The 22,157-nt window shown below is 43.6% G+C and overlaps 1 protein-coding gene across 4 annotated transcripts in view; it reads right to left on the reverse strand.

The window, feature by feature from the left end:
* The window catches only part of lrmda (leucine rich melanocyte differentiation associated), a 194,122-nt gene that overhangs the window by 17,131 nt on the left and 154,834 nt on the right, over nucleotides 1-22,157 (reverse strand). For 2 of the 4 annotated variants that reach the window (XR_014126266.1, XR_014126267.1), the window contains exons 6-7: nucleotides 6,585-6,669; nucleotides 2,183-3,874 (exon numbers count right to left, since the gene is read on the reverse strand). Coding sequence is in view for 2 of the 4 variants with exons in the window: in XM_081724062.1 (XP_081580188.1) it covers nucleotides 6,585-6,669 (85 nt within the window). In the remaining 2 variants the exon portion in view is untranslated. The remainder of the gene's footprint in view (nucleotides 1-2,182; nucleotides 3,875-6,584; nucleotides 6,670-22,157) is intronic. The other 2 variants (XM_081724062.1, XM_081724064.1) reach the window with 1 other exon arrangement.

The raw sequence follows: 22,157 nt of genomic DNA on the forward strand, positions 1-22,157 counted from the left end.
GTCCTTGTCCATCACGCTGACACTTTCTCAGTCTTGCATGAGGTATCACTTAACACACGTATGCTGCATGTGCATGTGTAAATAGCTGGTTCACAAGTCCAGGCAGGTTTGCTCCATTACAATTCCCCAAATGCTCGCAGAGCCCCACAGACTGTACCTTTTTGACAAAAAGACCAAATATCTTAAGCTGATGTAATAGATATATAGTGGAGGAAATTGTAGATTCTATAATATTGCGATATTTAGTCTGTTAATTTATTTATTTAGGAAATGCAATTAATAATCACTCTTCTGTGCCTTAAAGCTCAAACATGTAATTCAGTGTTGTGGAATTTTCTTTTGACTTTTTTATACTGCCCTACATGCTCAAGTTGCAAATGTAGCATCTCTAATCTGACTTTAACATGCCCCATTAAACTGCCCTTTCAAGAAGTAAATATCACCTGCTTTCATATTCAAACGCCTGCACAGAGTAAAAGCAAATACCTTAACCAGAATAAAAATAAACACTATGCCTTCTTGACAGTGGCACCTTCTCTTGAAAAGTTCCTCTATTTTGAACATAGAGGAGTCTCTCACAGCTTGGTCTTCAGAGACTCATTCTACTACATCAAACAGCAGAGCACATGAGAGGGGGAGGGAGGAGAGATGCACAATGGTGTCGATGACATCCTCAAATCCAGCACAAACAGAATTATTCAGCGAATGCAGTGGCATTCTATAGGAGTAATGACACGGAGGAAAGGGAAGCCATCTCAAAGCAGTTTAGAGACGGCAAAGCAGAGTTCAGCAGTTGAAGCTGTCAGGAGACTTAGGTCTGTCCTGCTGTTTTAATCTGTGTTCTGAGGAGGGAGAGAGATAGCGAGAGAGCAAGACAGAGAGCAGGAGTGAAGGAGGGAGCGAGGGAGGGAGAGAGAGAGAGAGAGAGAGAGGGGTGGGCTCCAGCCTCCAGTGATAAACAGGGCTCTGGCTGCCTCGCTGAAGAATCCGATGAAGAATCCCTCCCTCCCCCTCCCTCCCCCCTTTCTCGTTCCTTCTTTCCTCTTTCTGATAGGCGGTGAGGAATGGCCGGAGTGGCCTGACTCTTTGTCTATCCCTCCCATTAATCTCCATCTCCAGACTAATGGATATTCATGCTCCTGTGCCAGAGTGGTCCTGGGAGGGCCACTGGAGCCCCCTGACAGAAATCATATCATATCATCTCCCTAAGACCGAAGCAACAAAAGCTGTCTTCACAAAGAGAGAGCCAGAAAAGGCCACTGGCAGCTCCCACACAGGCCTGTACGCCTGTCAAATACTCGGCTTAAAGCAAGTGTCTCCCACAGATGGGTCAAAATCTTTTACAAATACTTAATCAGAGATGCAGAACACTGGGAATATCTAAAGCAGATGTATGTGACTGCATCACATCACAAAGCCCGTGCACCTTTCTCTTCTGCACGCATAACTTTCCATCTATTATTTCTTTGGCACTGCATCTGAGAAGCCACGAGGTGTAAATCTGCAAGTCGATATAAACTAGCATGATGGCTATTTATTTTTTTATAGGAGCTCATTATTTTTCTACATCCATAATTGTAGGTGTGTTTTACACGGGCACTTTAATGGCTGCAAAAAACACCCAGTCATTAGCAAAGGATCCTAAACACCTCGTCAGTCTGTGGACTGGAAAATGCCTCTGGATCTGAATTCTGTCACAGGGCAAATATCTCTCCAGAACCTAAATCCAGAGTGCTGAACTGGAAACACATGTCCCAGCAGCACTGGAGAGCATATGAGAAAATAAACATGAATGCAACATTTATTTCAGCATTGCAGAGCATATGAGGAAATAAACATGAATGCAACATTTATTTCAGCATTGCAGAGCATATGAGGAAATAAACATGAATGTAACATTTATTTCAGGAATACAACTAAAGTTTTATAAACTGTGTGCATTCCTCCTCATTAAGGTGGAATGAAATTACATTGGTGGCTAAATTTAATCTAAATCAGCTTTGAAATGTTTCTGTGTTCCTTTTCAAGTTTACAGTGGCCCACTAACTTTTGCCACATTTATAATGACTAGTTAATCAACTTAGCATGACTTGATTAACTGTATCTGAGAAACTGGAAAGACAAATTGAATAATCCAAATGAGAAACTTTTTTTTTTTTTAATGTATTAACAGTTAACTCACTTATGATTGTGAATGATCAATCCAAATGACTCATCCTTGTGTGTTTCAGCTGACAGATCCAACATGTATCCTCAATGTAACATGAATAACAATCAAGGGAGAAATGTGATTGTTAGGGTAATCCTGAATTTGCACTTCTCAAAGTCTTTTATCAGCAATACCAGAATTGAACTATCCCACAGTTTTTATAAGCAACACCAAAATTAAGTCTTCATTTGGAGCAGCTTTCTGGTTATGACATCAATACAAAGAGAGATTTAGCAAAGAGGATGATGGGCGAACCCTCCGAAGATAAGAACAAGGAATTTTAGTTTTGAGATCTATTAAGACGTACTCAGGCATAAGCAGATGCAAACTATGAAAACAAGAAAAAGTTACTTTGGAGGTACTAGTTAACAGGCAATCCTCCCAAAGGCAAAGTTAGGAGTCATTGTATATCCATTAGGCTTTGCTATGAGGCAATCATATTACCCACACCAAGCAGATTCATCTCAATTACACAAAGGCTCTGGCATAAATATCTCTGTCTGTGATGGTCTGTCAAACATAGCATTTCAGCTCAATAACATCACAGCAGATCCAGGCCTGGGTAAATGAGTGATGCATGCTCGCCAGATGCAAGTTAATGGAGGATAGGGGGACTAGCAGCAGGTGTAAATCTCCGCCTGCCCTGCTGAGCTTTAAAAGCCAGTGCTTAGCACCCACAGCTCTGTCATCTGGCCTCTCCCAGCCTCGTCGACAGCCCATTTGTCATCATTTTCACTTTTTTGGCAAAAAAAATGGAACGCTCTAATGGAGTGCTTTGAACGGTCCCAGATGTTTGTTTATTTGTTGCTCTGCGACTGTAAAACAGTTTACTCTTCTGCTACAAGCCCCGTGTTGCAGGGCCGAAAATCAGCTGCACAATAATGAAAGCAAGCGGCAAGCGAGAAAAAGTACAGGGCCCCTGGGGGGTCTTCAGTCCGGGTTTTCCTTTGAAGGCTTCCTGCCTTGAGGGGATTGAGGAACATTTGTGTGCCATTTAAAATACATACATGCAACACAGCTGGAACATGGCCCAAAATAACAGTATTTAAATGCATTGCAGTTGATATATGTGGGAGTACGGTTTCACCCTTCCTGTTAAATAGTCTCTGGTTAACTTAAGGAGAAAAAAAATGACCGTCGGATATCTTTAATGGTGAGGGTTCTGCCTTAAAGTGTCCAAAAATGTATATGGGAAGTTGTATATTTTCTTCTTAAATTATTTCTGAAGAATTAGAGTAGATATATAATCTATTTTAACTCTCATTGTAACTATAACATGCAACATTAAAATGTAAAGGTTCTTCACAGTTTAGAGCCATATGTCTACAGTGTATTAAGTATTAATTTGCACCTATTGCTAAATAGATGTTCTATGACAGCTCTGGCTCTGGCATTTGGCTTAGAAGCAGGGTGTTTAAGAAGATGGCTGGCTCTGGAGAGAAACTTCGGGCTGGGCTATGGAGACGAGCTGTTTTAAAGCTGGTTGGAGCTGACAGCAGCATCGCTTCCTGCGGCCACGCTCCCAGACTCTAGCCCCTGCCATCCCTCTCTGTGTCATGCATGTCCTGCCACGTGGCCTCTCTGTCTCTGCCTCCCTCAGCAGCGTCCTCCTGCAGCCTCCTCCGAGCTTCTCCTGTCCGCTCGCCACGCGTCCTCTCGTCGCCTCTACCCACACGCAAAAGACAAGGGTCTCATATCCCAAAGCCAAGACTTCCTGCAGTCCCCTTCACTGAGTGTCAGCCAGGCCAGCAGGCAGCCAGTCTCTCTCTCACCCTCCAGAGAGCGCCTGCCTGCCGTGATTACCCATGGCACCTTGGCTCTGGGGCCTTGGTGCAGGTGACATTAATTGTAGCGATATTGAGAAACGGTAGAAAGGCTCTCTGTTCGAGACAGCCTGCTGTCAGACATGCCGCTAATTCTGCCGGCCAGTGCAATGCGGCATCTAACATACAGCACGCCTGACAGGCTGGGCGCACTTCTCTGAGTAAAGCATGCACACTATTTCCATTCACTCTTATATGGATGAACCCGATAAATAACCACATAATTGCATCATGTGATGATTCACAAGTAGCCAGTGAATTATTGCCAATGCATACAAATAGCTCGCTTTCTCCCGACACAGTCCTGGAGGTGAACTGCATCTTTTAGTGTCATGGCTATTCTATTAAAGGTTTTTCATGACACAGCCAAAGGTGAGTTCAAATAAAGAGTTACTGTGCTGGACCTGATGCATTAAGCAAATAGAATAGGTAATAAGTCAAGATAAATAAAAATGGTGTGATAACAGCACAGGAATAAAAGGCGGCGAAGGACAAAGATGAGGGCTTGTGTTATCTAACGCTGCAGTACAGTATCGTAAAAATAACGAATGGAGGGTGTCAGAGAGCCGAAATCTAAGAGGGAGAAAAAATATTTCATATGTCAGCTCCGCTCACCTTTTAATGGACTATTCTCAAGCAACATGATTTTGACAAAGCGCCGAGCTTTCCTCTACATCACTTGAGAGGTAGCGGGTCAGCCTTTGTGAAATAGATCTGTCCTTGGTGGGGGGCAGAGAGGCTCCCCGCTGACCTCGCACGCAGCGACGGCATCGGCTGTGGCCGCTGCGCTGAAACCCAGTGTGCTACGCTCCCCTCCAACACAAGAGCTGGGTGATGAATGTCTCCAGCACAAAACAGCTCTCCTCTTCCGGAGTCCAGCCCGTCAAAAGCAGCTCACCCATCTTCACCGCTGTCCCACAGCGAGCATGGCCCACCTTCGCCATGTTAACCTCCGGCTTGGGGATTTCTCACCAGCGGCTGAGAATAATCTGGCCATTGGTGAGGACATTTCAGGACCTTTTCAAGCCGATAGGACGTGCTGTATGTGTTTGTGCAGTGTGATGGAGGTGAATATCATGCTCCTGAACCAATTCTGGCATAGCAGAAATCACATCTGGAGTTGGACGAGTATTATACTTGATTCAGCTATGAAGGTTTTGTGAGGTTTCTCCCTGTAACCTAGAAGGAAGGCAGCTTTCCTGGGAAGCGATAATCAATAGTATAGAAATCCATATCTCTATTAACGGATTGTGCATGTTGTGTATGGTGGCATAAGGTTGTGTATGTATCTTAATACTAGTATTGAAAAATTAATTAAACTATATAGATGGAGAACACGTGTAAAATGTTCATGTGTAATATATATATATATATATATATATATATATATATATATATATAAAATCAGAAGACATAGAGATATTGGGAGGTATACTGAAATACACTCGGTTTCCAGAGAAACAGGACGTTTTGGACGGAGGTCCTTCTTCAGCTGCACCAGAAAACCGCTTCTTAGCATTCATTCCATGGGTTTCTAAAGTTCCAAGAGTATAGATCAGTTCTTTGAGTTTCCTAATTTTACTGCTGCCATAGCAACAACTGGCAATGCAAACAGATGCCATTAATGCAGTGTCTATTAGTATTAAAATGCCTTGCCAGTGGAAACAACAAATCCTTAATTCTGATGATTTGAATGTATTCAACAAACCAATCAGCAAGCCTTCACTTGGTAATTTAACAAAGTAATACAGGAGACAATATACTTTGTTGCCTCTAGCGTCATGTCATTTCAATATGAATGGACACTGAATTAATGACATATCTGTTTGCATTGCCAGTTTTTTCATGGTAGGAATGAAATTAGGAAACTCAAACAAAAAGAACTGATCTCTGGAACTTTACAACTGACTTTAGAACCCCATGGAATGAATGTTATGATTTAAACATCAGCTTTTTCATATATAAACATGTTCATCCACCTACTAATTCAGAAGCACCTTCCTTGCACAGCTGATGAAGGACCTGTTTCTCTAGAAATTTTCTCTAGAAAATGTATCTCTAGGGAATTGTAGTTCCCTGCAAATCTGAATATCTCTTCATCTCTTACTATAGTAAACTGCAGTTACTCACCTGGAATCTTCTTCGTATTTGTATACATGTCCGTGTGTGTGTGTATTTCAAGTGTGTTGACTAACACACTGATATATACTGACATAGAAATATGTTAACTGCTCTTTGTTTTCCCAACAGACATGGGACAAGTGGGCTCAGTACTGACTTTTCTTAGATCAGAATTCTGGTAGAATTGTGCACATGTTAAGAAACCTACGCAACCTAAATAAACAGCAGAACTTGCATCAGAAAAGCTCTTCTGTGCAGATGCATGCACAGCAATACAGAATCATGGTGAAATGTTTAGTGCAGATAAAAGAGCATGGAGTAAGCTATGTCATAAACAGCGTGCAAAACTGCACCAAAGCTACCGATGAAAAGTTCATGAATTTCAAGTACATAGCTCATATTTACATTTATCTTTGGTGGTGCTAAGTTACCTTTGTGATTACTGCCTTCCTTGGATCCCTTTGGTAGAGGGCTATAAGGTGAGGAGGTGACTTCTGATCTGTGGTCAGTGGGATCCTACAAAAGAGCAAGTCGGACAAATGCAGTACACATTAACTCAGAGTGTTGATGAAGTGCTCAGCCAAGCACCTGCGCGACTTTGTAATGCACTCAGAGAAGATTTATTATGTTGGAAAGACAGGAGAAATGTACATTATTGATTTCTAAGCAATGAATGCACTGATCCTAATTGAGTCTTAAATGAAAAGTACTCATTTGTCACCACCAATCAGGAGCATTCAGCCAGATTGATGACATGAAAGGGAGACTGAGACTGATTGAGAGAGAGTGTGTGAGAGAGAGAGAGAAAGAGAGAGAGAGAGAGAGAGAGAGAGAGAGAGAGCGCAAGACAAAGAGTCAGGCAGAAAGAAAGGCAAGGCGAGGAGGGGGTAAGGGAGAAAGATTTCATTGCCATGACTGATTGTCCAAGTGTCATAAATTTTATCAGTGTGGTGGAAAGCTAATGCAGCAAGCAGCACTCCCCTTTTATCACAGTACAGGGCAGCTTTCATTAGCTTGCATGAGCGGAGAGGAGAGAGGAGGTGAATGGGGACCCTGGCTTTGATTAGCGGTCCCCTGCCTGCTTAAGAGCGGACCAGGGGAAGGCCACAGCTCCCCCCCGTCATGACCCACCCTTCGGGTCGGCCCCGGGTCAGCCTGTCGCTCACTCTCGTGAACACCCACTTCCCACCCACACTCTGCTGTGTGCTGACATACCAACAGGTGGCGTGAAATGCCTTCTCCCCGAAGCCCAGCTCTGTGTTTAAGTAAACTCATCTCTCACTCACTCGACTCAGACAGCCTCCCTAAACAAACAAACATGAGCACAAAGATGGCTTTATGGGACTGGGGCTGCAGCAGAGGAGCTGGGTGACGCGTCCAGAGCCTCAGCGTGTTCACTCTAGACCACTTTTCCTTGCCTTATTCCCCTTAGTGTTTCCAAGGCCTAAAACGCCCTCCTTAGCTTCTCAGTAACACGAGAAGAGCAGGATGAGCTACAAATATACCTACCTATTCCATCTACCAGTCACCATTTTACTACAAAACAGCCTCGAAAACGCAAAAACTGGACATTGCGAAATGAACTGCTTTTCTGGGACAAACAGCATCCTGAAACACACAAATTCCTATAAGATTGTGCTTGTTGAGTACACCAGAAAATGTGCTTGGACAATAATCCTTAGGAAAGGCAGAGAGCAAATTCATTTCCTAATCATTATTTCTTAATTTAGGCATGATCACTTCCTGCATTCTATCATTAATTATCACCACACTTGCAGGAGGCTGATGGTGTGAGGTAGCCATGTTGGCATTTCAGCATGTCAGCAGTTTCCTTGTTACCAGTTTCAATCTCCTCCAGCCATTTGGCTTTAATATCCTAAAGCAGTGATTTGAGAGTCAGCTTCAGTCTGCCCTGACTAATTTCCTCTGGGCCTGACAGATCAGAGGCCTTCCCCACCAAACGGCCCTCTCCCCACCACAGAGCCCATCGTAATCCTGCTGCTTGTCTACAATTAATCTTCCCAGTTGCCACATTATTAACACCACCACCCACAGGCAGGGGCTGGCTCTGCCTCACTGGACACAGCACACCCACCCCCCAGCACAGCGGCCAGGCATGTCAATCACACACCGTGCGCAAAAGTCGCCCGCTGTCAACATCAGAGATAGTCCGCCACCCCACGCCCTGAACTATCTCCCCCCACTCCCCAGCCAAGTCCACTGATCAAACACCCCCACCCTCGAAGAAGATTAATCAGAGCCCTACCTCCCATTTCCTCCCCTCCCCTCCTCTCTTTCTCTTTATTCAGTGAGCCATCCTCGCGATGAGAAAGGAGGCCTGCCTCATAATGGGGATCCCTGTGAAACAAAGTTAAAGAAAAACTCAATTTGAATGCCAGCTGTTATCAGGCCCTCTTTTTTTTGTAGCTTCTTAAAGGGCATGCGGACAACGGCCCTGCTTTGATCAGCACCCTTAAGATTTTACACAAACATAATCACAAGCCAAGGGGTCGCTCCAGGCCTGAGGAGTTCATTCATTTCAGGGGCTAAGACCACGCGCGCGCGCACACACAGACGCACAGACACACAAAGAGGCACTTAAGAGATTCTTCTTTCATATAGCCATTTGTCTTTATTTGCTTTTAAAATATATGCATCTCTCTTTACATAACTAATTACAAGTCTTGTGTTTTGATCTTTCATTTCTTAAAGATTGATAACAGTGTGAATTCAGGGAAGGAGGTCACAAAACACTGTGTGAATTGTATGGTCTGATCCCAAAGAGAAATGTGTTACAAGAGCCTTGATAAGAATAAAAGGATATATGAGCAAGCTGGATTCTGATGGACTCTTGTCAGTGAGAGCCCTCCTGCTCTGCTGAAGAGCCAGCAAGGTCTTCTGGGAGACCCACCAGATGCTGCACATGACAGGTGTGGATGAACATGACTGCATATCTAACTCTGTGGCCAGAACCTTCCTATTCACTCATCTCTCTCATGTCTATGTTCAAGTGAAGCTCCATCAAGCCGAGCGAGGAGCTCTGAGTGAGACACAGACCCCGTGTTTCAGCCACTTCGGAAGGAGCACGGCAAACGGCATGATGCTGCTTCTGATACAGAACTATGCACCAGTGAGCCAGACACTCATCCGCTTTACTGACGTAATCCCCACAGTTCCTGAAAACAGCAGAGTATTTCATCAACTGGAGAATTATTTTCTGCCTCTCTCTTTTTTTTTTTAAAGCACATAATGCCACATTCATGTTCTGACATTACTCTGTGCAGCTAATATATCTGATTTTCCTGTTGCTTATGCCCCCACACCCACTCCCCCCGTCCCCCACTAGAGAGAACAGGATAGCTGTTGGTGGTGGTACCTGCTCTGGTCAGATGGGGGCGCTGCAGTGTTAAGTATATAAGTGTGTTTCCATGGCCACTCGGCAGACTCAACGTTCATTCTCCAGGTCCTGGGCATATGCTGCCTGCTCACATCATTATTGTCTTTATACACTGAGTAATCACTGCAGTTTATGATAATGCAGCAGAAATGTACAAGCTGGGGAGAGAAGAAATCTCTAATAATGGCATTAACAGAGAAAGGCCCAGCAGCCTTCATCCCACCGGGGGCCTTGCTATCAGAGGCAGGACTCCTTGCTGAAAATGTCACAGTGAAATATGACTCTTTCGCTGGATTATACATCACACTCATGCTCTCTCCTGCCTTCTGTTCTTTTCCCAACACAAATACAGTAAATGCTGCTAAATCCAGAGTCATTCATGATTATCATCTCCAAACAATCCTTTACTTCAGGCATAGAAGGTGAAAAGGGGAACAGAGATGTAGTGGTCCATTTTGTGGAGCTTTATAATATATATATATATATAAAAACAACCCAAATCTAGAGAGCCCCCCCCCCCCCCCCCTTGAGCTGGACGTGCTGGCGTAAAGAGCCTAGCACAACCTCCTCACTCATCTTAGCTTAACTCAACCTTGCACAACTGATCAGGGCCACAATCTAATCAGCAGCACAGAAAATGAAAGAAAGAAAAAGTGTATATGTGTGTGTGTGTGTGTGTGAGTGAGAGAGAGAGAGAGAGAGAGAGAGAGAGAGAGAGAGAGATCATTGTAAACACCAGTACTTTTTATCTCCTTATACATCTGGACAAGTAGACAAAGTGCTAAAACGAAATAAATGTGGCCTGACAGGCACTTCAAAGAGTTCAGCCAGGGGCTTACTGCTACTTAAGGCGCAGGAATGTTGTTGCTAAGCATCAGACTACAACCTATCAGGCCCTACAGAAGGGCCTGGTTTCCCTTTAAGAGGGAGAGAGAGAGAGAGAGAGAAAGAGGGAGCGAAGGAGATCGAGAGGGAGAGTGGAAACTCGACAGTAAGGGGAGTCTGGGGATTCAAGGAGATTTTGTAGCTTAGAGCAATTGTTAGAAGAAACAAGCTTTTTGTTTTGTTTTCTCTTGACACCATTTCGGCTTTTTGTGCTTGCAAAAGACATGTAGAAAAATGTCTTTTGATATGTTTTCTCTTTGGGCCGTTATCAAAAATTTTTTTTTCTGTGGGTATGAAACTTTCCTTGTCTTTCTTGTAACGCTTGCAGTGTTCTCTGATGATCTGAAGATCAGAGAAAAGCAAACTTATATGAGAATTTGAGTCAACACCAAATGTTTGTTTGACAGCTATTTTCAATAAAATGTGTACCCTAAAAACGAAATTCTTAGCTAGAAACACAAATAAACTATCATAGTGAACAAAAATAATGGAAAAATAATGGACCTAAAATAATGCAAAGTTTTCAATTCTGAACAAAAAGCAACATAATGACAATTCACAAAATCATAATCAGTGCACCGTGTTATCCGGACATCCGGAGTTTACCATCTTCAAAAATCCACATCATGTTCTGTGAGGAGGAGATGGTAAAGGTGTGGTCTCGATCGTGTACTGTGAGGAGAAAATGGGCCAAAGCAAGACGCTCCCACCACTGAAGGATACTTTCAAGATGCCAGTATAATGTTTGTAACCTTTATAATGGAATCTGAGTCAGGCAGCAGTAATGCATTTTAAATTACTGTTTTGTATATAAAGCAGTATTAATTCTCTTTTCTTAGGTAATGGGGGGGGTGGGGGTGGCTGGATGTAATGGTGCCCACACTTTCACGACTAAGAGAGTGCTCTGTAGTGGGAGCCCAGCGTGACTGGCGGCGAGCATGTATTTAATGATTTACCAGTTCTACTTCAATGAGCTTGTGCTCGGCAAATGGATCATATGATCAGTGATCACAAGCGAAACAGTTTTGCCTGGAGCATGAAGCCAAACGGCCCGGGTGCTTTCCAGAGCCGCGCTGCTGTGTATGTCCCTGTGTTACACAAGCAAAGGTTGGGCGAAAAAGGAAGTTAATCGCCCATATCAACAAGCGCCACACTTAACTTGCTTTTTAAGGGTTGAATTTTAAAGAGCCAGCTGACCTTTTATCGCGGAGTGCTTCTCTGAGTTCAGCCCTGGTCATTTAAACAGCACCCGTGCTGCTGCAAGAAAAGCACCAAAACGTCCAGGCTCGGGGGGCTTTCCAGTTCATCCCATGCTGAGTGCAGTTTAACACTGTTATTCATTTATGTTACTTCTAGGATTGTTAGAAATGGAATGCTGAGACACCTTTAACCCTTTAATCAGAGCCATGGAGGCTTGCCGGTGGCCAGGTTTGATTCGTCCTTTGGGTTAAGTTTTAGCTCTAACAATCACTGTTACATATTCACAGCTCTTTCACTCTGTGGAAATGTAGATCGCTGATATAAGCATGATAGCAGCCCTCCCTAAGGGCTAAAGTGTCAGCAGAACGTAAAGGTACATTAAGCTCGTCTACATCAGATATGCATCACACAAAGACTAACATATGTCATTAAACTAAACCAAGAGAGTTTGCACATGACGGGCATGCAAAAAAATAGATCTACCTGAAACTATCCAAGGGTTCAGAAAGGTTATTATTATACTGCTGAATACTGAATTTCCAAATTTAAAAAAAAATTGAGCAATTCATTCTTTAACCTCCATTTCCATTTCCAACTGCTCCAGCGTCTCTCTCCTGTCCTCTTCCTATTTTATACACACCCATAAAAGGGTGACACACCATGCTCTTTCTGTTCCGGTTAGGAGCTGTATCTAATGTCAGGAATGTTTTCAAGTATGCAGGATGTTAAATAATTGAAGATTCTGTGAGCGGGACTGTCACACCGGGTTGTCTGGGATGTTTCCTACGCAATTAGATGCTCGGAGACATCAGAAGACGAGCCACAAAGCCCAGGCACAGAAAGTGACATGTGAACTTAAAGGAAATTAGCTCTTCACACGAGTGAAATGTGAAGGTTACTTAGCAATGCTTAGCTGTGAGTGGGGCTCTGTGAAGTGCGTGTTTGACTCAGCCCTGATGGGAAGAGTGCCATTTTCCTTACTTTCCGCATGCCGGAGTCAGCAGAGATCACACACGGGATGAAAACTAATTTTGACTCCGGGTGTACAGGAGAAGAAACAAAAACGAGACGTGTCTAAATAATGAGATCTCTTGATGTTTGCAGGGGAGATATGGGGTGATACGCACATAAGCAGGCACGTACAGGCACGTTTGCACATGCACGTATACAGACACAAAGGCATACTCACTCTCTCTCTCTCTCTCACACACACACACACACACACACACACATACACACACACACAGGTTATAAAAATATGCTCATTAGTTACTTGCTTGATCTCTGCTCTCTGTTGTTTTATCTAACAACAAATGAATATGAATTATAATATTGCATATCATACACACAAGAGAAACTTGATAACTCAAACTGCTTCGCTTTAAAAACAGTGATTTCAGACAATAAAAAGCTAAGAATTAGACAATTACAGCCAAGGAATGAAGCATTATTTTTTAATTTTAAAGGGTCTTATTTTTTTCCTTGAAACTGTTCATGGCTAAAATGAAAAAAAAAAAAACCCAACAACTTAGCACTAGATCCACACACCACCTATAACAAATGTAAAATGTATTTGTTTTTCATGATTGTAAAACAAGTAGTTCAGACTGTTTCCGACTACTTAGAAATGACTCACCAACTCGCAGATATTGGACATTCTTTGGACGGGCGAGCTGTAGGATTACAGGCTGTCAGTTTTTATGAGCGTGAGTAATAACACACTCGCCATACTGTTCTTACTCACACCAGACAACATGGCGAACAATAGGGGGAGAAAAAGCCAGGAGGAACATGAGTGGCTCCTATGGGTGCAGTGCTGGGCTGGAGCCGTGTGATGCTGCTGGGGCTGCTACAGTGTACGGGGCTGGAAGGGAGAGATAGGAGGGCCTCCTCTCCTCCCAGCAGCCTCCCCTCCCAGCCAGAAGGACTTATGAAGGTGAGCACCTCCCTGACAGCCAAGAGAATAAAGGAGACAAACCCCAGATAAAAATTAAATAAAAAGTAGCTGTCTTAAACAGTAATTGCACTCCTTTGCTGAGCAGGCTTTCAGATATATAAACCTGATTTACCATCACCTCACTACTACAAATCAGGGGTCTGAGAAACACTTGTGCTATGAAATTGTTTAATCTCATCAAGTTCTGCTTTCACAGCAGGCCATAAATCACAAACTCTTTGTTATCATAGACCTCCATGAGCACCTCTCAGGCAGGCAATGGATCGTGGGTATATATAATCTTGACTGCACAAACAGCAGGGTCGTCGGTGGCTGAAATACTTTCATATTAGCTGTGCTGCAGCTGCTGGAACACAAGGCTATGATGGATATCTCATTTCCAATGCTCTGCATCTATTTCCAGCAAATTATTACGGCATAAATTTCTTGTCAACAGAAACGGCCAATTAATTAAGTTAAAAATGGACTCGTGATCACATCTACAAACCAAATAGAAGAGCAGGGGCAATTTTCCAGTAAGTGGATTTACCGGCAGGTCAGTTTAATGAATGATTTTAAACTTTGTCATAAACTTCCAGACAGGCCAATATCTACACAGGAGCCCCAGCACAGACTTGGTGCTGACAGATTTACATAAAGCCTATTTATGTGTGGAGCCTCTAGTTGATGGCTAAGGTAGAAATAAAGTTTATTGCTACTCAGAGAAAGCAGCCAACCTCACATTCTCTATCATCAGCGAAACTGGAGATAAGAAAGCAACACCTTGACTTTTCTTAACACAATATACACATTTAAGGGCCTATCAAAATGAATAATTCATATCTATTCACAGGGCATTTATTTTGCATTGGGTTATTTATCAGTGAGAGAATCCTACAACAAAGATCTGTTAGGAGATTTATAGGCATTTTGGCTCCTTTAGAGATAAATCAAGCAGCACAATTATACTTAGAGAGGCCCAGCTGTGACCCTGTGCTGAACTAATGACACAGAGACATTTAAACCCAATTTCCTTTTTCCAACCACAGCTAAATAGGAACTCTCCTCTTTTTAAGAGGAAAGAGAAACGTTACATTATGAAATGCTTTTTTAACCTTGCCTCCTTACAATAAAGCAATTAATGCCCTAAGGCATTTTGAAAGGTAAATAACATGTTGTAATACAAGAAATATTTTGTCAATGTAAGTAATAATACCGATGTGAGTCAGACTTAAAATATGGGTGTGGAAAGATTTTCAGTCTACTATGACAGAGTGAAATGGAAGACTAAGTGCAAGCACCTGCATTACTGCAAATGTAACCACATTCCTGGACTCTGGACTAATTGTAGTCGCCTGTCGTCTCTCTTCTCCTTCACCATCTCTCTCCTTTCTCAAAAAAACAAGACAGAATTAATTAATTCTACTCTCAAGTGAACATTTTAAGGAGAATCTCAAATTCTACAAAAGTTCTGCCATCAAAAAATGTAAATCCAATGTCATCCAACTTTCAAAACGTTTTGAAACTGGCACACTAGACAGTCTTCCTCAAAGAGAGAACTACATGTCAGCGCTCAGGGCTGGGCTGGGTTGGGTTTTTTGCATCTAGTACAGAACCAGCAGCAGCCGCTTCTGAACAACAATAAAGCCATCCACAGCTCAAGCAGCAAAAAACTAAAAACAACCAAACAAACAGTGATTGTGATAGGTAGCTCTCTTACTGGTCTAAACGTAGCCTGGCCCACAAGCCTTGCCTTAAAAGACTATGTTCTTTAAAAATATCCAGGTCTCTCAATAACCAGGCCTCATTTATTATTTAGAGCACTGGCAGTCAGTCCCCTGATTGAGGCAGCAGAATGTTGTACTGGACTTTGCATTTAATCTGTCTCTCAGTGAGATAGATTAGTCAGGCCCATGCCAGTGCTGAGCTCCCTGGGCTTTACTCTGTTTGTCTCTGCCCGTGACATGTCAAGAGCAGACCCATCCGTTCAATGCGCGAGACCCAGGCTCTGGTCAGTGTAAGCCACTCCCCTTTCACAGACTGTTGTGCCAAACAAATCCCCTCCATGACTGAAATTATAAACTTTCTTCTTACGGGGGAAAAAATGCCAAACCATTTTATCATTTGAGATGCTGCTCTGTTTTTTAATGGTGGCACGTTACTGCTGAATAGGAGACCGTTTTCTAAAGTAGGCTGAGGGCCAGTGTCATGCCTGGCCTGAATGTTTTCTGTTTCCCTCTTGGCCTCCTCGCCAGTGCTAAATCAGAGAGCTGCTGTCAGGGGCACTAAGCTAGTGTGCGTCACTGGGTAGTGCAGGAAGCACTGAGGATAATTCTGTCCATCAGTGTAATTTATTATATCTGTAGCTTTGTAATCATGTGCAATAAGTTATAGGGCCTGACACAATGGAATTTAGTTTGAAGGCAAAAGTGTTCATCAAGCTTAAAAGTCTGGCCAGACCTTTTCTACTGTATTTACACGGGGAAAAGAACATGGAGAAGTGCTTTATTCCCGTATCTGGACAATAACACAATGGCTTTGTGGACACAGGACACAAGAGAAAGGAGGAGTTCTGGGTGAAGGGACGTGAATCTCTCATGACTGCGATGTCTGGAGATTTGGGAAATGTTGGCCGTATCAGAGGCCTTGGATTTAGCTACTAAGGGTAATTCAAGGAGGGTGTGTCAGTTTTTCACTCAAGGGAGTCCTTCAAAACTCTACAATGCTGTTAATGGCTAAACTGAGAGACCATAATGCACAAAATGAAAGATGAAACAATGCCAGATCTTTGTTTTTTTGTTCTTTGACAGAGCCTTTATCCTCTTTATCCATATTGTCTGGAAATCCTCCCAAGACATGTGATGGCCTTCAACAGCAGCTAGGAAGCAAGTGCACTGGTTATTTATTGTAATATACACATAAAACACCTAGTATGACATATATGTTAAGACATGTATTTATTCTTTCATGAATAAAACTGAAAAACAGAAATCTCTCTAGACAAAACACAGAAAGGAAAAGAAATCCAAAGCTGTCAATTAGTCTATTAATAATGTGTGTCCTTTCCAGGAGCACACTGCATTGTTAGTTTAACCTATCAGAGATGCAGGCTGATTTACAAGATGGGTGCCTGTGCTCTCACAGCGGATACGATTGTGTTTAGCATAAAAGAAACACAGGGCTGTGAAGGCCTAACAAAGAGACATATCTCCCTGTGGCCCTCTTGGCGTGCCACATTTGCATATCAAGCCAGTGGGGCTGATATGCAAGCGTGTTCCTTCATCAGATGGTGCCGACGATGAGAGCCATTCATCTGCCTGTTAGTGGACCGCTTTAGTGCCAGACAAAGGCAAAGGACCCTGAATGAGACATCTCGTGTCACAGCCCATGAGAGATAATGAAATCGTTGTACCTCCTTGATCATACACACACACACACACACACACACACACACACACACACACACACACACACATTTGTGCACGTAAAAATTCCTGTACACTTCAGTGTGATAGCCTGCCGTTCCTCTGGTTTTCATCTGAATGGCTTTTTTCTTTTTTTATCTGAGCACTTCAATTTGCAAGCCTTGCTGGAAGGCAGCTCCTCCTGATATGTTAATTGGGGGGGTACTTAAGCACTAAGAGATTAACATAAAACCCTTTGGAAACAAGCTAACAGTTTATGATCATTTGTCCATGGCCTTTGTCTGTCTATCACCACACTGCCTCTAGCTGTAATTTTATCAAGAGGCTATAAAATATCATTTAAACAAGTTCACTTACTGATAATTAATAACAGAAACTGCATTATTCAATTGAGCTACTCTGGCACCATTAACAATCTGGGAAGTAAAACATAATTAAACTATTCTATTTTATTAACCTATTCATTAAGTTTTGCAAATGATGACTGTGAAGAGCTGTGATGAGGAGCTATTAGAGGAGTACTCCAGTCTCTGTTCAGTCCTTGTTTGGTTAAGCAGGTAACACCACAGTCTGACAAGTCTTCAAATGGACCTTATGGAGAATTGTAACAAGATAGCAAATTTGGTTAGTACCAGCTAAAGTATATTTTTAAAAGGGGGGCTCTTTGTGTTATTTTTACAGCTATACAATTAATCCATCTATCATAAATACTGAACACATGATGATATTTTACTTCTGCAAAGGCACAGTGTCAATATTTGCTAAATATTTCTTCTATTAAACAGTTAATGAGCAGCTCCTCTATGTATCTGTATTAATTTTCATAGAGGTATTAATTTATTCAGTGATGAAATCATTCATTCATTCATTCATTCATTCCTTCATTTGTTCGTTCCTTCATTCATTCCACCACTTTAACTTTTTGGAACAACTGGGGAAGTTTATATAGTTCTTATTTTATCGTTGACCTACTTCTTTCCTGTTTGAACACAAAGAAAAAGCTCTCCCTGAGCTGTCTCACAGGCTAGCTGAAAACAGGGTTCCAACTGGACTTGAGACTCAGATGATGATGAAGGTGAGACTCTTGAGCAGAATGCTTTTGCAGTGAAAGTCATAGGCTGCTCTATGAGAAGTCAAGAGTATGTATAATACATTCACCCTTTTTGTGAGCACTGAGTCATAAATGCTCATTGTGGTGAGGTGAGTAGGAGCAGGCTCTGAATCTGGCTAGATCTGCAGTCTAATAGCTGACAGGTCCAGCAGGAGAGCGCTCACCGGAGCCAAGCCAGAGCCGGGGTCAGAAGGCCAGCAGCGCTGGCGAAGGCCTATTAGCCCTGTGGAGTGACACAGGCAAACATCATACATTTCTCAACAAAGCGTTTATTAATCCGGTGGTGACCGTCTAAAGTCCTTCAGCTTCTGTGAGTCTGGGCACTGATCTGATACGTCAGCTCTCTGTTGCCAAACATCAGACCTTAAGCTGTGATCACACTGGCCGAGTCGGAGCGGCCCAAGTGGCCATCATTTCAGCACCATGGCTCGCCGCTCCGGGCACATGTCCGTGGTGGCAGAGAGCTGTAGAGTGTGACCGCCTGAGAGCCGGAGGCCAGTGCTCCTCCACACACATGCACCCACACATACACATGCGTGCACGCACACACACATACATACACATACACACACACACACACACACACACACACACACACACACACACACACACCCACACACACACCCACACAGGGGCACATACGGACCCGCCCTCATTGCTATGTTAGGCAAGTGCACACAGGCGGGTTGCGGTGGAGCTGGCCACGGTGGTGGTGGCAGTAGCAGCAGGGTAGCACGGTGACTTCCACCCCCGACACCTGGCATCACTCCGGAGCAGGTGTGGCCGCCGGGCAGCAGCTGATTTCGCTCTGGCAGCATGCTCATGATTTATTCAGCAGGCCTGCTCTTGCAAGTGCTCAAAAAGGCCATTCATTTATCTGGCATACCTGAAGCGTAGCAAAATGATTGGTCTGTGGTTGCCGCTGCTGCAGAAAAAAAAGAAACGTTCCTAAACAATTTGCTTCAATTTTCGACAGGAATTATTCTGTTCTTTTCAGGATGAGACAGGCCGTGCGCATAATGATGTTACCCTAATGGTGTGACAGTAAGACTACAGGCCCATGACATTTGCTAAGGAAATGCATCACTAAGCAACCACTGAGCTATGTTCTCACTGGTCTATGGAACATCCAAAACCACCACAATCCATCTTCCAGAGGTAATACACCACGCCCCATCTAATGGATACATGCAATTCTTCATCCCTTCACTTCTTCCTTTTATACTGGGAAATAAACAATGTCGTTACGCGTCAGTCAGGAGTAAGAAGTGCATAAGAAATGAATGTGCGAACCTGCTGTTAAAAACCACTAGCGAGACAATCTGGGAGAGCGAGCGAGAATTCTTCCGCCACTGCTCGGGCCCTGGGCACTGCTCTCACGCTCAGCGCAATTAAAGGTGAGATGAGGTGCAAATGAAAGGGGGTGAAGTGCGGAGCTCCAAGGCAGTCCCCTGATGGGAGTGTGTTAGAGTGTGTTACGGCTCAAGTGACGAGATTGAAAACCCAATTCAGACAGGAGTGCAGTCCGCTCCTGCCGCTCTCCTCTGAAAGCTAATGAATTGGTTGCAGGCAGGACAGTCAAGGTGGATTACTTTGTATTTTTATCAGTGCGGAGAGTCTGTGCTGTCACTGCATTTAGATAATGAAGTACAGCACAGCAAACCGGCTTCTACTGTGCCTTCACTTTGGTGGATGAGCAGGGCTAAAGTAAACAATGACACAGTGGCAGCGTACTTCACACTGGAGTTCAGGAGACAAAAGGTCATGCCGTGCCTGAACGCTGCCACTGTGGGTAGAGGGCATAATGACCCCAACCTCAGTGGATGTTAACATATAACTGAGAACCTTTCAGCGGGTGACCATTGCTAACTTCCTATGACACCAGAAATGAGCCACCTGTACACGGTTATGCTCCTGAGAACCAGCCAGTGCAAGCAGAACCTGACACAGCACGTGTGGATTGGATAGCTCAGGACACTGCACTCCTTTATGAAAGCCAAACCAAAGCTGTAGCCAAGGTCCTTCATCTGGGGCTGTGTGTGGTTGCAGTGTGTCCTGAACCCCATCAATGGGTTTATCTGTCCCAGTGCAACATGACAGTTTATAATATAAAAGCATCTGGACTCTCTTGTCAAGCACAAGCTTATCTGGACCCAAACATTTCCACAGTCCAGACCTCACACTGACACAATGACACTCAGCTTTCTCTCTCACTCTCTCACACTCTTACCCTCTCTCTCCCTGTCTTATAAGCAACAGTTTACAACCACCACAGAGCTGAACAGCTTTCAGACAGCTCACAAAAACAACATGACTTAGTCATGATGGATGACACCTGTTTGTCATTTTTCTCCTAAATCTGCATCTGGGAAGGTTAAAGTCGGTTCACTATGATGATTAAGTTTGACGTGTGCATTTTGCATTACGATAAATGGAATTAAATATGATGAACACGTATGTTCTAACAAAAGACACTAAGACAAGAGTTTACTACAGAAATAAGCTTCTCATTTGACTGATGTCTACAATTGTGGGGGAAGAAAAGGTGCTGCAATCTTGCGTTCAAACCAGGGGAGAAATGCTTCTCACTTCCATGAGACAGAGCTGCACTCGGTAGGATATCTGTTGTTTTTGATGATGTCAGCATGTCATAAGGGGCTGGCCATGAGGAACATCTAAGGTTCCTGGTCGCCTTTATTCCCTGCTCTTTTTTGTTGTGCAGCTGCTGTTGCTGTTGCTGGCAGTGGCCTGGAGCCTGCAGAGGGCGGCTGTGATTCCCCGAGCAGAGATCAGACCTGCTCCCAGGGCCTGGGGCTCACTTCAAACACAGGCCAGCGGGGCCAGGAAACACCCCCCATGCCTCTTCCACCCACCCCGAGCACCAAGCTGCCGCTCCTTGCTCCTCTCTTTCCTGCTCCCTCTCACACATAAGCACGCACCCCTACACCAACACCCTCTGTAAAAATAGAGAATAAGAGTGGGGACTAGGGGTGGGGGGACTGGGGTTCAAGAGAGTGTAACGATACAGTGTGGGAGAGAGTGCTCTGTTTTGGTGAGAGAATGTTCTGTCAGGTAGGCGGGTTTGTGTTCCCTGTCCGGATAGCTTGGGGTATGGCACATGGACCTCACAGAGGCCACTAGCACTGCTCGGAAACACCTGCTCTGATGGACCAATCAAAGTTTAATGGGTTATCCACCAGATGCTATGACAGCACAGGAAAAACAGGAGTCAAATAAACTTCTGATAAACTGCTTGCAATATAGGCCCAATTACACAAAGATTAAGGATTCACATATGTAAAGTGGTATGATTTTTCAACACTGAATGCGCTTGCAATGTGAGTTCTGTATCCCTCAGTCACAAACTTTAAAAGGGAGGTGGAAGCTTCCAGCTGACCTCACAGAGGTTCTGACCCTGAGCAAAATGAGGCCCAACGACCCGACTCTCATCCAACAGGCATGGAGATCAGGGCTTGAGGAGCTCAGGGTGGTCTGGCCTGCAAATCTCTCTTTTCTGATCTCCTTTGCTGAATGAAAGGGCAATGCGGCACGGGATTATGCAGCACAATTACGCCCTCTCCCACTTCCCCTGAAAAAAGAGGGGAATCGGCTTTCCAAGAGCCCTAATCATTACCAATTAAGCATGTTTTCTGACATCCTGTAGTGACTGAGCCACTGCTCTTTAACACTGACTCTCAGCCCCTTAAAACCCCCACCTTCTGGAAAATTCCATCTTTAATTTGAAAGCATGAGCTACTCTAAAATGTAAGCTTGTGCTAGTTGACAATTGAACTGAGAATTGCTCTGATGACTAATTTGTTGTTGCAATGAAAAACACTCAATTTTCTTTGAGAGATGCTTGGCAAGGATGTGATTTGGATCAATTCAACACCGCTTTTGTATCACAGGCATCAAATTAGTATAGTCTCTTGTCGCCCTTTCTTCACGATTGTCAGAATACTCTTTGGAATGTCAGTCAAAATTATTTCACCTTTGGCATGCAGAAGAGAGGAGTGTAAATTGTTTTTATTAAAGCTGTCAGGAGTTAAG

The sequence above is a fragment of the Electrophorus electricus genome, chromosome 12 (genome assembly GCF_041902795.1).
Source record: "Electrophorus electricus isolate QZ-2024a chromosome 12, ASM4190279v1, whole genome shotgun sequence".
NCBI classification, from domain to species: Eukaryota; Metazoa; Chordata; class Actinopteri; order Gymnotiformes; family Gymnotidae; genus Electrophorus; species Electrophorus electricus.